General features: G+C 41.3%; 1 protein-coding gene across 1 annotated transcript; it reads right to left on the bottom strand.

Annotated features, from left to right (window-relative positions):
• Positions 1-3581: 3581 nt before the first annotated feature.
• On the bottom strand, positions 3582-14800 carry RPL7 (ribosomal protein L7). Its single transcript, XM_045003705.1, has 7 exons — positions 14736-14800; positions 13298-13400; positions 12443-12609; positions 11359-11496; positions 10370-10479; positions 8866-9076; positions 3582-3635 (listed from the first exon to the last, which is right to left on the bottom strand). Exons 1-6 carry the CDS (start codon positions 14783-14785, stop codon positions 8868-8870), a joined length of 777 nt encoding a protein of 258 aa, XP_044859640.1. The 5' UTR covers positions 14786-14800; the 3' UTR covers positions 3582-3635; positions 8866-8867.
• Between the last annotated feature and the right edge of the window lie 225 nt (positions 14801-15025).

Below are 15025 nucleotides of genomic sequence, written 5' to 3'. Positions count from 1 at the left end.
GGCTGGAGCTACAGGTACCAACTTTCCAATGTACTGGGGGGAGGGGGTGCCATGGGCCCTGCCCCCTACCCTGAGCCTGCCCTGCCCTCACTCCTCCCCCTGCCCCCCAGAGCCTCCTGCACACCGCAAAACAGCTGACTGGGAGGTGCTGATCGGCAGGGCTGCCAGTGGGCGGGAGGCGCTGGGAGCAGGGGGTGGAGCTGCTGATGCATTACTGTGGCTCTTTGGCAATGTACATTGGTAAATTCTGGCTCAGCTTGGGCACCCCTGTCATAGATTATAAGGCCAAAAGAGACTGCTGTAATAACCTAGTCTGACCTTCTGTATAACACAGGCCTTAGGACTTCCCTGAATTAATTCCTGTTTGAACTAAAGCAGCAGTTATCAATCAGGGGTCCACGAGCTGTTTCAGAGGGTCTGCCAAACAGGGCCAGTAGGAGCCCTGAGCCCAGGCACCCCATGTGGTTCCTGAGTTGGACCCTCAGCCCTGGGCTGAAGCCTAGAGTCCCCCCTGCTGGGCCATGGAGTTTCTATAGCATGTTGGGGCAGGGGGCTTTGAAAGAGAGAAGTTGAGAACCCCTGATCTAGAGCATAGCCTTTAGAAAACATCCAATCTTGGTTTTAGATTTTCCAGTAGAGAATCTACCACAGCCCTTGACAAGTTGTTCAGTGTTAATTACCCTTGCTGTTTAAAATGTATGCCTTATTTCTAATTTCAATTTGGCTAGCTTCAACATCCAACCATTGGATCTTGCATTATACCTTTGTCTTCTAGATGGAAGAGCCCTCTTATCAAATTTCTGCCTCCTATGTAGATACTTATAGACTGATCAAGTCACTCCTTAACTTTCTCTTTAATATAAACGGATTGAGCTCTTGAGTCTGTAGAGCATGTTTTCTAACCCCTTAAGCATTCTCCTCACTCTTCTCTGAACCCTCTATTTATCAGCATCCTTCTTGAATTGTGGCCACCAGGTCCAGATACAGTATTCCAGCAGCAATTGCACCAGTGCCAAATACAGATGTAACCTGTCTACTCCTACTCCAGAGTCCCATTTATACATCCAAGGATCACATTAGCCCTTTTGGCCATAGCATTGTCCTGGGAGCTCAGCTGATTATGCCCCTGAGCCTGAAGTTTTTTTTCTAGTCACTTCTTACCAGGATAGGGACCCCCATCCTGCAAGCATGATCTGCATGTTTTATTCTGATACACATATTTTAGTTAGCCAGACTGAAACATACAGTTCCATCACTCCCAGCTTACAAAATGATTCAGATCACTCTGACCTGTCCTGTTATTTACATTTCCCCAATCTTTGGGCAGGTCTTCACTACCTGATCTATCGTGTGTAAAATCAATCCCTGATCACGCTCCATCAACTCCAAACTCCAGCTCACGGGAGGCGGAAGTAGAGTCGAAGGGGAACGGCCGCAGTCGACTCGCCGCTGTCCTCATGGCCAGGTAAGTCGACCTAAGATACGCTAACTTCTTGCGTATCTTAGGTCGATCCCCTTGCTAGTGTAGACCTGGGCTAAGTGGTATATGCAAACTTAAATTAGGGTGTCCTATTTCATGTTGGCCACCACCCAGTTTCCATTATAAAGTCAGCAGCTATAATTAAAAGCAGCCTGTGGCCTCAATCCTATTGGAACAGTAGGAGAAATGGACATGTAACAGGGCCAGTTATGACTTCAGTCCCCTGGAGAATAGGAGAAAACAGTGATTTTTGAAAAAGGGCAGTTTTTGTGAGATTCTCTGTAGTTGAACATTATTTGCAAGCACTTGAAGAACCTGTTAGTTTTAAAGAATGGGGGAAAATGACCATGAATCCTAAAGTAAGTTCTTCAAATTTAGTACATGTGCAAGAGTTCAGTGAGCTTTAACCATAGAAGTTTGAAGCATGTGAATTATTATCACTGGAGAGAAAGCAAATGTTTGACACTAAGTGCAACTTTTTTAAAGGATCCATTTTAACATAAGTTTGTTAGAGATTAAATTAATTGTAAATTTGCAGAAAACTCATGTATAGCAGAAGCACTGTAATTATACAATGTAGAATACTCTGTATGCTTCACACATAACATGGCTGAATATGTGTTCTAAGTGCAAAATTAAATAAGACCATAACGATGGAACCATGAGGGGCTTCCATAACACATCATGCCATTTTTGAAGGCAGCCACTGAAACGCTGGAAATCTCTTGTCTGTGGGGCTGTTCATGTCTCTAGCCATGGAAGAACAGTAATTTTCTTAAAGACAAATTATGTAGCTATTTGATATTACAATTCCATTGTTATATAAATATGCACTTCCATACATTTGTGCTATTCATTAGCTGAGACTTTCACAACTGTAGATATTTAACCCATTACACAGATGAGTAAAATGAGACTGAATGGTTTCTTGCCACAGTCATGGGTCAACAGCATAGACAAGAATACAAATCTGGTATCTTATTGTTGAAAAATACTTGCATCACAAGAATCATGAAACTGAGGTTACATAAAGAGGTATTTACACAAAAGGAATGAATCCTGCACTGTTAAGTTTACTGGATGAATAATTTATCCTTCATTTTGGATGTTGGTCACAGCACATCCTATCTTTAGGCCACAGCAAGTTTGAAAAGTATACTGACAACTAACCCATTTGTGCCCCTTTATTTCAGCACTCACGTGTAACTGACTGTCAGTAGCAGAGCTGGTTGACAAACATGTTTTAATAGAAAATTAGTTTCTCGATATATTGAAAACTTTCATGTGCCTTAGGCTATGGCTACACTTAGCGCTGCACAGCGCTGCCTCGGGAGCGCTCCCGCGGCAGCACTTTGAAGCGCGAGTGTGGTTGGAGCGCCAGCGCTGGTACTCCACCTCCCTATGGGGATTAACGTACAGCGCTGGGAGCTGTGCTCCCAGTGCTGGGACTCTGATCACACTGGCGCTTTGCAGCGCTGCAAGTTGCGGCGCTGGAGGGGGTGTTTTTTCACACCCTGCTGCAGCGCTGCAAATCTGCAAGTGTAGCCAAGACCTTAGTCTAAACTTGTTTAAGGATGGTGGGGTGCTGAGAACCTTAATTTTTTGTTGTTGCAGATCTAAGGAGCCTCGACTCTTCTGTGCCCCTTAGCAAGTCTGCAGAGTCTTGCCTAACTGGCATGGGGGAGCACAGAAAGGAATTTGGGAAAAGGGTGGTGGAAAATTACTGGTTTGCCAGATGTATGTTGTAGCAAACTAAGCTTGGATTCTGCAGTCCTCCTAGGGCCTCAATCAGTGAACAGAAACAAGACTCTTACCCATCATCCCTCCCTCCTCCCCGCCCCCCAAAGCCACTCTATACCTCTTCTCTGCTACAGTTGAAATTCAGAAGAGGGTGGGACTGGCTTACCCTGGAGGTAACTTCATATTTGAGGAGAGGAAGAATAAATGTGAAGTAAAATAAAAAGGAGGTAGTATTAATTATCTACTACTGAATCTTAATTATGAAGCTTTGAGAGTACCCTATTAAAGCCCACTTCTAGACAATGTAACTATGCAGGAATACTACAGAAAAATCCCCAGGCAAAATAACTTGAGACTGTTATGCACAGAAATTTTTTATTAACAGACCAGAGTAGGAAAGTCCACTGCTGGGCACCTGAAAGAGAAGACAAATTAACATTAACAATATTATTTAACTTTCTTAATTTCTATATTACCATCATGTAGAACTATCAGTTTATCACAGCTGCTGTTACTATATATATAATTTTCAACCACACTGAAAAGACCCGTAGGTGCTAACTATTCAATTTGACTTTACTAGAATCCTATGCAAGTCAAATAGCTCCAACTTCAATACCCAAGTTTCTTATTTGCAATAAAGCACTGTCTTCCAGCTGTAGCTTTAGAACATCTTATGTCTCCTAATATAAGAACATCAATGTGAGGAAAGAAGCAAGTCTACCTTGAATGAAGAGGAAAGCTAGTATTTAAGGCAGAACACAATCAAGTCATAGTCCCTGCTGTTAATGTTGATGCTAAACTTGCATAAAAATGCACTTCAATCCAGCTCCACCTATGTTAAAATTATCAGTCTTGCATCTAAACAAGGGAATTTTAAGCAAAGGCTTAAAGGCACTAATTTCAGCTTTGTGTTAAACACTCAGCTGCACTGGGTCTCCCAACACAAACACTTCTCAAGGTGAGACAATGCTAGCAACAGTAGGAAATATTTAGTAAATCTCCCTAATGTAGACAAAGGGGCAGAGAAGAATACTCATACCGTCACAGGTATGTAAAATTGAAATGAACATTCACCTTCAGGTATACAACCCTTTAGAAGACATTTGCTTACATGGGCATAAGCTCCAATGAACACTATTCCTTATTAAGCTGGGGCCTAGTTTTCACTACATTACTAGCAGACAATTCTCTGCCCTCTCACAAAGTTTTGTAATGAATGAGAAAATTGAATAGTCCTTCCAAAGAGTTACTCATTGTTCATATATTTAAAGAGAATTTGTAAACAACTTCAGTAGATAGTAGTAAAGTAATTGGGATTTTCTGCAGGAAAGAAAATGCAGGGGAATGCAAACAAAGGGGAGAAAGTGTTTACAAGAGCTGTAGACCAATGGAAGGGGTCTATAGGAGTTTTAAAAAATGCTTCACTGATACCTGCAGCCCACATATAACATGGCAAGGGCGTAAGAACAAGGAAGTATGATTAAAAGGAAATGGAAGTGACAAAGCAGTTTGTATTGACCTGTAGAACTAGTATAGAAAGGCCTGAAACCGAACCCAGCTAGTGACAAGGAATGCTCTTGAGGTGGAACACCAATCAAAATCATGACAAGCACCATTTCACTGAACTTGAGCCATCTGTATATGTGAGCACAGAGGCAGCTTAACCGCAGTCCGGGGAAGAAAGGAAAAAGTAGGGCTTAAACTTCCTTCCCACACAAAGCTCCTGGAAGCTTAGGCCACAATGATGTTCCATCATGCTGGGTAAACTTAAAAGCAAAGTTCATTGATGGAAGGAGTGCAGACTGCATACTGATATAGGCTATAGAACAATGTGTGGTCTTAAAGCTGTTGGGATACAACTGAAAAAAAACAGCAATTTATTTAGACAAGAGGGAACTGCCATCCAGTTTGCAGACATCTAACAAAGGCAGTTTTGCTCAATTTTGAATGATTGAAGATTTATTTACTAGAACTTTAGAAGTGTGTTAATCACATTTGTTAAATTTCCAGGCAAGATGTTAAAAGCACTGCGCTATTAACCACCCAGAAAGTTACCCCATCAGAACCAAATAAACAAACTTCTACAAAACTTGTGATCCCTAGACTAGCATAATAGCAATACAATGATTTTATCCCAACTTCCAAGTCTTATTCAGAAGAGCTCCCAAAGATTTCAAAGAATGGTCTACTTCCCCTCTCCCCACCAGCCAATCATCTATTCCTGGGAATACTAACTGCTTACTTAGGAAACATTTAACATTTGTAATTTAGCAGGTGGAGCGAGAAACCAGCACCATGTGACTAGCCAACTACAGAACAAGCTCTTATAACACTTCTGATCCATAGAACTGAAAGCACATAGATAACCAGCAAGTGGTAAGGCCAATTTCAGAGCTCATCACAACCCCCCTGTACTGCTATGAGAAGGTAGTTTCAGAGAAGGCAGCCCATTCACCAAAAGGGAGGAAAACACTCCCCATCTCCAGTCAACCCCAAGTGACTACTGGAAAGAGCAAAACAAACCAAAAATTGGTTTGTGTCAATTGAAACATTATTTCAATTACTTTATTTGAATTGTTGACATTGGGAAGATATCTTCAGAGCCATAAACATTCACCTTTTAAAAATTAAGGCCTTCTCTCCTCCAAGGGCACATAAAAGCAGTTAGGTGTTCATAATCTCTAATGAGCAAGTAATCTGAAGGCTTGCTATTTTGTAGTGTAGTATAGTAAACTCAGTGATGTTGAGCACTTGTTTAATCTAATTTAGGTATCTGGGTTTTTAAAAAAAGGCATGAATAGGGCTCCATGTCTGTCACGGAAGTCAAGAATTCTGTGATTTTTCACCCTCTCCCCCCCAATTTAGTCAGGGATATTTACAGTATAAGTCACGGACAGGTCATCATGGGCAGTGATTTTTGTTTATTGCCCATGACCTGTCCATCACTTTTACTAAAAATGCCCATAACTAGGGCCCTACCAAATTCACAGCCATGAAAAACACATCACGGACCGTGAAATCTGGTCTTCCCCCCATGAAATTTGGTATGTTGTGTGCTTTTACCCTGTACTATACAGATTTCATGGGGGGAGACCAGTGTTTCTCAAATTCGGGGTCCTTCCAAAAGGAAGTTGTGGGGTAAGTCACAAAGTTATTTTAGGGAGGTTGCGGTATTGCCACCCTTACTTCTGCGCTGCCTTCATTGCTAGGAGGCCAAAGAACGGTGGCTAGTTGTCAGGCACCCAGCTCTGAAGGCAGCAACCCACCAGTAGCAGCACAGAAGTAAGGGTGGCAATGCCATACCATGCCATCCTTACTTCTGTACTACTGTCTTCAGAGCTGGGCAGCTGGAGGGTGAAGGCTGCTGACTAAGGGCCCAGCTCTGCAGTCAGCAGCACAGAAGTAAGGGTGTTAATACCATATCATGCCATGCTTACTTCTGCATTGCAGCTGGCAGTGGCTGCGCCTCAGAACTGGGCTCCTGGCCAGCAGCCACCACTCTCCAGCTGCCCAGCTTTGAAGGCAGCAGCAGCAGTTCAGAAATAAGGGTAACAGTACAGCAACGCCCCTCTCCCCCTACAATAACCTTGCGACCTCCCCCACAACTCCTTTTTGGGTCAGGACTCTTACAATTACAACACTGTGAAATTTCAGATTTAAATAGCTGAAATCATGAAACTTACTATTTTAAAAATCCTATGACCATGAAATTGACCAAAATGAACCATGAATTTGGTCCCTAACTATGATTAAACCGTAGCCTTACTAATGCATAATTTCTCTAACAGCATGGGAGTACATATTTCCTTTGTTCTTCTTTAAAGCAGTGCTTTGTGACACCATATTGCTAAAATGGCCCAATAAGTCTTTGTATCCAGTCTATTCTGCTCTGTCAATGCAGCACAAAACAGCCCCAGTGCATCTCTGCAGCTACCATTCAGACTTTAGTCACGCAACAGAAGAAAACTGATAAGACTAACTGCTATTCGGAACCGTGTGGGCAACAGTTAGCTGACAAGAACCAAGTCAGTTTCAGTCCACTGCTGCTTAGGAAAGCTACAAACAGCAACAGAAGGTACAACAACTGAAAAATGTGCCAGAGGACAGAGAACTCTGAAAATGAGAAAAGGGTGGGGGGGAGGATTGAAGTAGCAGAACCCTTCTTATGCTCACAGCAGGAAGGGCAAACTGAATTATGCAATCTTTTCTGCACACAATATTTTAAAATTCTGCATATTTTATTTGTCAAAATAACAATATAATCATGCCAGTTTCAATTATTTTAGTAATTTATTTCAAAATACTTGTCAGCAAGTAGGTCTGTAACAATACAGACAAAAAAAGATACAGGAAATGTTCTTTGACAAGTAATATGCCTAGTAAGGAATCTAATTACAATACAGAAATGTATTTCCAGCACCCCTCACAAGCAGCACAAAAACTTCGGGAGGGAGTCGGGGTAACCGAGGAGGTGAGGGACAGGGAAGCAATTGCTGGGAAGGAGCCTGGGAGTCCCTAATGGGCAAAAGGTGTAACGGCAGTGCCCCCTCCAGCAGAATCTATATTCTGCAGAGGAACAAAAATCTGTGGAGGACATGAGTTCTGCATGTGTGTAGTGGTCAGAATTCTCCCCCGAGCATAGGTGTCAGACTGTCACTAAAGGCTGATACGACAGAGGTCACAAGTACAGCCAAGTGGAAACTGTTTTCCCATCCCACAAAAATTATTCTGAACAATTTCCTGTTCCAAATGGGGACAAAGTCAATCTCAAATTTTCAAACCCCAAATCAAAGAAGATTCCAGTTTAGGTCAACTGAAAGTTTCAGTAATTTAGAATTTTTTTTTAAATTTCAAAACAGTCATTTTGAACCAGAAGCCGAGAATTTTTCAATTCAGACGTCAATGAAATGTTTTGACAATTTTGAAATTTTTAAAAATGAGCTGAAAACTTGTCACAACAGATCCTTTCCTACTAAACAGTTTAGTTTTGCCAAAGTGGCATGTTCCAACAAAAACATTGTCAAAGTTCCTGATGAGCTCTAGTGCCAAGTACGGTCCATGAATAGCACCATTAGAAAGCCCAACATATGTGGGTTAATAAAATGCATCGTAGCATTGTCCATGGAGCACATTGGTGGGCTGACCTTTTTCTGATCAGCCTCTAGACTATGTCAATAATCCATACGAACTTTTTGCTTTATGGTTTCCTTTTGCCTGTTTTTCTGAAATAGTCTATTACTTTGGCCAATATAGGGAACAGAGATGTCCTGTTAATATACACACTCAATTAAAAGTTTAGAAGTGTTTTTATAGTCCATACCTTCCCCTGCCATTTCTATAAGCACATCTGACTTTGCAAAGGCCAAGAGCCAAATTCGAAGAGACCACTTGTACCTAGATTAGTGCTTACAAGAACGAACTCTTGTGGCCAGATGAAGTTAATTGATGGCTAACAGCAAAAGCATGGAGCTTTCTGGGAATGACTTACTTTTGATCCTTTAATGCTAATATATACCCTCTCTTAAAATCAGGCAACTTTTCCTTCCACATCCACTGGACCACATCCTTTACTGCATACTTAATGTAAAATTAAGCAGGTGTAATTTTAAGGTACATTTTCCCTATGACATTAAGTGTCTTACCATTAGTTCATTCTCCTTATGAGCCTGTTAATCTGATCTTCCCTGTTGCCAGCATCTCCACCTTCCACAAAGTGGATAGTTTTCTTTTTCATTCCACCTCGAGGAGAAGATAACTTGAAGGGCCATAGAAAGTTGTTCACTACTTTGAAGTTCTTGCCAACAGTATAGATCTCATGGATCACATCTTCCATGCAGATGATGCCATATTTCTCTGAAATCCAGGAAACAGTAATTATACAGGACTATCAGACTAAAACCCAAGGCCTGTGACATAACTACCTACAAAACACTATCCAAAATTAAAAATTTGTCTCAAGTGTTATGTTCACTAGTAACCAATGCTATCTCAAGTCGTTTGCTTGAGATCAAGTCAAAGTCCACAAATCAGCATGCTCTGTTTTAATGTTTCAAAACAAGTTGTGTACTATATTGCCCCTCAAGGATGTTACTATTGCTAATAAGAAACAAATGATTTGCTTCCCCCTTACATATGAAAAAAGACAGCAAAACACTACAGAAAGCTTGTTTATATAATAATACTAACCAGCAATGACAGGGAAAAGAAAACCGTGATAATCTAATGGAATTTTGGTAAACATTGTTTCATAGTGGTCTTTTAAGAAAAATTAAGTTAAATCAACACTGATTACACACTTGCAACAGTTTGAGATTTAAAAAAAGATGAATTTGTTCGGCGCAAGGATTTAGTGAACAATGAAACAATGGCATTTCTGTATTTAATGCAGTCTTTAAACATCAAGAATTCAGATTTTCCAACACAGCAATTGAGTGTTTCATGTTGTGAAAACCCAATTCTTAGAATTGTAATGTAAAGAATAATAGACTTTCATACCTCAGCAAATTATAAAAGTAGAATATATACTGCTATTTTTAGTGACCCAGGTAAATAAATGAAAAGCAAACAAGAACAATTTGAATTGTGAACAGAAAAACTATTTTGCCATTAAGTCCAGATGAATGGGGAGGATGAGGTTTCACCAACATTCAGTAACATGGAATGTGGAAATTAACTTCCTGCACCACAACGTTACACTAAAATCTTAATCTGATTAGATACAAGATATTGATTACTGCATATTTAGTTAGCAAATGATTTCAAAACAGTTTAGAAATATTTCCGTATTTCCACTCAATGTCTCGCTGATATTTTCATTCTTAAAGGCTCTTGCTTGACCTATCAGTTTTTCCATTAGAAATCAATGCAAATCAAGCTGAGACAATGTTTATAGTTGAATACCCTAGTCAAATTATAAAACTTAGTTCAACTTTAATTTACCTTACATTTTTGAAAATTTTGATTTCCGATAGGAAAAGCTAATACTTTCATTCCTGCTTTGCATCAAGTTGCCAAGATAGTGATTTATTGTCATATTGAAATCTATTTTTAGTGATAGAGGTAGTGTTCAGAATTTTTAAACTCATATTTTTAGCTAAATCACAATCTTAAGCCAAAATCATTGCTAAAAAATTAAGCTGTATTTACCAAGACACCGCTGAATCAGAGAATTGTCAGTCAGAGCAATGCGCTGCCTGTTGATCTTGCCGTAACCACGCTTGTAGATCAGTTCATGCACAGATTTCAGATTGGGGTAACTGAAATACAGAAGTGAGGTAGAAGTGATTGGGATTCTCATTCAATAATGCCAAAAAATGAAGTTCTATATTAAATTATTCGAGCTTAGTATGAGGACAACGCACATACCAACAGTGTTTCCTCTAATTTTTCCAACCCATGTGCAGAAAGTATTTTGTTATGTGCACCAATATAGAGGTGATGCGTGACACATCACCTCCATATTGATGCATATATCAAAATTAATGTGGCGGGGTGGGGCCAAGGGGTTTGGAGTGTGGGAGGGGGCTCAGGGCTGGGACAGAGGGTTGGGGTGCAGTGTGTGTGTGTGGGGGGGCTCTGACTGGGGGTGCAGGCTCTAGGGTGGGGCTGAAGGGTTTGGGTGCAGTGGGGTTTCCTGAGGAGAAAGGACTCCCCTCATCTCTCTCCCCCCCAGCAGCACCTGGGCTGGGTGGGAAAGTGCCTCTCCCCCAGCCACAGCAGCTCCGGGGCGCCTGTCCCCCAGACATGGCAGGTTCAGGGCTGGGACGGGGCACTTGTCCCCTAGCTGCGGCAGGACCCGATTGGGCTGGGTCAGGGCGCCTGTCCCGCTGTTGTGGCAGGTCCGGGGTTTGGGAAGAGGTATCTCTCGCTGCTGCAGCCCTGAGCACCAGTGCAACACTCAATAGGCAGTTGTGTGGCCATGCAGCTTAGAGGGAACTTAGCATGCCAAGGGTAACAATCCAGTGCAACACAATGGATACAAAACACTTCATGTTGCACCAATGGGAATTCATGACTGAGAGTCAGACCAGGTCTTGTGTTTACTTTTTCTGCTACTTATTTCAGTGTTGAGCAATACATCCTGTATTTTACTTTTCAAATTCACTTGATAAAGTTAAATTGAAAACTTTACTTACCCCCAGGCAATGTAGGGTTCAACAATCCGCAGCATGTTAATTGAAGCCTTGTTGAGTTTTACAAATGTGCCATTGAAAATCTGACGCAGGCGAAGGAGCTGCAATACCTTACGGACCTTTGGGCTAACTCCATTGATACTGCAAAGTGCAGAAGTGATATGCTTAGATTTACATTTGTCTGTAATATTCAAATAATTTGATCTACATGGCTATGTAGCTTTGATTCAGTAATCAACTATATGCTTACCAATAATTCAAAGTAACCATTGTAGTGAACTGTATTATGTTTTACCATTTCTATTTTCATTCTCTGAAACGTTCATTCAAAGCAGATCTACTACTTTTAATCTGGAGTCTCTCTTCAACAAGCTAACAAGGGCTTAGTCTGACCTACTCTTGAGCAAAAGCAAAGCAGGAAGGTGATACTCTTGATTCACAGTTCAGTGCCCTCACCAGAAAACAACCAGGAATATAGTTCAACTTCAATGAGTTGAAGGTACACCCTTCTTTAAACAGCCATTTTCCTGGATCACTAGTTGATTTCTCTCTCCTAGTACACCTTTAAACAAGCTATTCGGAAACCCGTGGGGAGAGGTTTCTATGGTGCCTCATTAATAAGTCTGCAGACTTATTCATATTATCCAGTTTACGTTATAAAAGTAACAAATACTAATTTTTTGCAATGTTGCAGGTGTATAATAGAAGAACAAGCATGAGAACAATCTGAATTGATAGACAAACCTGCTATTTTATCATCACTCCAAGATGAAATGTAAATGAGGATAATTCACTCTCCATGCAGTTGCTACTTTGCCTCTTTTACTGACCATGCTAAAACATGGGCTTCATTCCGAATATGCTGGTGGAACTAGACTGACTGAACGAGTCCTCTGATATTACTGTCAATTCACACCTACCTGGACCTACTAGTGGAAGGCTTTTATTACAAATGATATGAACTTTTAAACACTCTATAGTGCTGCTCTATCAAATATGGGAAGGCCAATTTTACCCCACACATCTTAACAAAATGAATCTATTCCTCATGAATTTTAACCATAGTCCAAAATGGTAAATATCTTACCCTCTGATCCTGATCACAAAGGCCAGTTTTGGTTCAGCAGGTACATAGTAATTGCCAGCTTTGCGTGCCATTCGGGCCATACGAATCTCACGTCTATACATTTGCCTGTACTCCTTGTGATAGGCCTGAGCTCTTGCATAGATGAGTTTTCTTTGCGCTTTACGAAGCTGAAATTAGGGATAAAATGTCATCCAAAAGTACACTATGTTCATAAGCATATTAACCTACAACAGCTCAATAGTATCATTCCAAGTGATCAATAAGCTTTACAAAATGTGTATAATAGATAATAACACCATCCTAACATATGAAAGCAGAAAAAAATCAACTTTAACTTTAAAGTGCTGTAGCATCTCCTGTGCATATAACAATTATTTACTGTAACACTTTGGACATAGTTAAGAGAAGCAGATCAGTTTGTTTCCCTTACCTGGTATTTAGAGTAATACTAGTGACATTTTGGACCAAGTTTCTAAAGGCCTTTAACAGCTATGTCATAGTACACTAATACGCAATGTCTTACTGAAGAGGCTATCTTCCTGCCATATACCAATGAACACTAAACTCTCAACTTCAAATTCTAATACTGCCTCTAAGATTACTCTCCTAAAAATTACTGTTCTTTCTGAAGGGTAGTGTGTCTTGAGTCACTTACAGTATTCAGACTGTGTTCTATCTTGATCAATATTCCATGAATAAATTGGTAAAACACCCTGCAAAATGTCTGATTAACAAAACAGCTGTCTACATATCAGATTTAAGATCTAATAAATTCTATGTCCATCTCTATGTATTAGGATTACCTTTGCTGTATAATTAAATAATTCAAACAAGTAAGTTTATTAAAATATTTACCTTCTTTTGAATCACTAGCCTCTTCAGACGCTTGGCCTTTATATCAGCAAAAGCCTTTCGCTTTTTTAAAAGGCTTTCTGGAACAGATGGCACCTTCTTTCCTCTAAATTATAAAAAAAGACTTGAGGATCTATTTATAGATCACTTTCACATGACAAATAATGAAAGATGTATCTGCAAATTTAGTTTAACTAAGAATGATTATAAGCAGCTTCGATATACATAAATCACACATGGAAACAAAAGTGTCCTGAATCAGTTTACAATTACATTTTGCCTCCCTGTATCTTCAATTGTTTAGGGCCTTACTCAGGCCTGAACTCCTGTATAGTATTATAATATGTACTTATAGCCTCTTTCATCCACAGATAAGGAAATTTGTATTGCTGTACACAGCTAAATAGCTGCATCTCACCACAAGGTAACTACCCTTTATTGCTACTTCTAGGTATTCATAAAGCAACCACTTATGTGAATACAGTACTTACAAATTAAAAGCAACAAGCAATTTGAAAGACCATCATCCAACACTTTCCTTTTAGACACCATTTGGGAGTCTAAAAAGTTTTGATTTTTCATTCTACTTAAAAACTATCACTCTGGCTTAAAATTTAGGCAAATTCTCCCAAAAAATGGATCTTACATCTAGCTCTGAATACAAGTCGGTACAGGGACAGTCCAAGAACTACTGACAAACAGCTGCAATGGTGGCTGTAGCAATCCCTGGCTATAGCTTGAATACCAATTAAATTTGATGATACTTCATTATGAAGGAAGTCTAAGGTCATTACCACTATGGCATGCAATTCAACTTTGTTAAGTTTTGTGGGAGTTTGTCTGAAAGACCTTCTAGGAAGTCACTTGTAGTGTTAGAAGAGCAACATCACCGTTTGTAATGGATCATACATTTAGAGCTAAAGAGTGCCCTTGGATACATGGGCACAACTCCCACGCATATAAAGGCAGCACATAGCCCTAAATAATGCTTCATACAGCACATTAACACGGCAGGAAAGGAGAGGAGCGACTGCTGTTACAGGGACTCCTGCCTATGGGCCACGGCCTGGGGAGACTGTACACGCTGTTGGCCCATCCCATCATGATGGTTCCGGAACCGGGACATCTCTCCCCCAGCAACCCCAACCCCAGCCCCGCTCCCGAAGACCCTTCCTCCTCGAGCACAAGGGCCCTACGCGGGCAGGCCGCCGCCGCCGCCGCCCCCAAGAGACTCTCCATCAAGTCCCGCGCGCGCCAGGCGAGGAGAACCAACCCCCCTGCCGCCCCGGCCACACACAGGCCTGGGCGGCCTGAGGTGGGTCCATACGAGCGGCAGCGGGGAGGCAGAGCCCCGGCGGTCGGGCCCGGGGAGCCGGCGGGGGGTAGAGGCCGCCACGCCGCGGATGGAAACGGATTTTCCCGGGGAAGAAGCTGCACTTACTCTACGCCCGCCATGATCCCCACCGGAAAAGAGAGCGCGCGCATGCGCATCACACACTTAAAGAATCGGGTCCGGGAAGGGGCCAACACAAAAGCCCTGGGTATTGCTGTCTAACGCGGTGCCTGAATACAATTTAGGAATAGGGAGGTGACTACGTGAGTGCCTGACCTAATTTTAAGGGGCTCAGAGCTGGATGGGAATGTAGGGGCGCAAAGCGAAGGTTAGATGGCTTATTGAAACACACAGTAAGCTTTTACGGACCAGGAGGAAGAGGCTATAAACACTTTCCT

Source organism: Mauremys mutica, chromosome 2 (genome assembly GCF_020497125.1).
Source record: "Mauremys mutica isolate MM-2020 ecotype Southern chromosome 2, ASM2049712v1, whole genome shotgun sequence".
NCBI lineage: Eukaryota > Metazoa > Chordata > Testudines > Geoemydidae > Mauremys > Mauremys mutica.
This window is presented reverse-complemented; position numbering and strand designations above follow the sequence as displayed.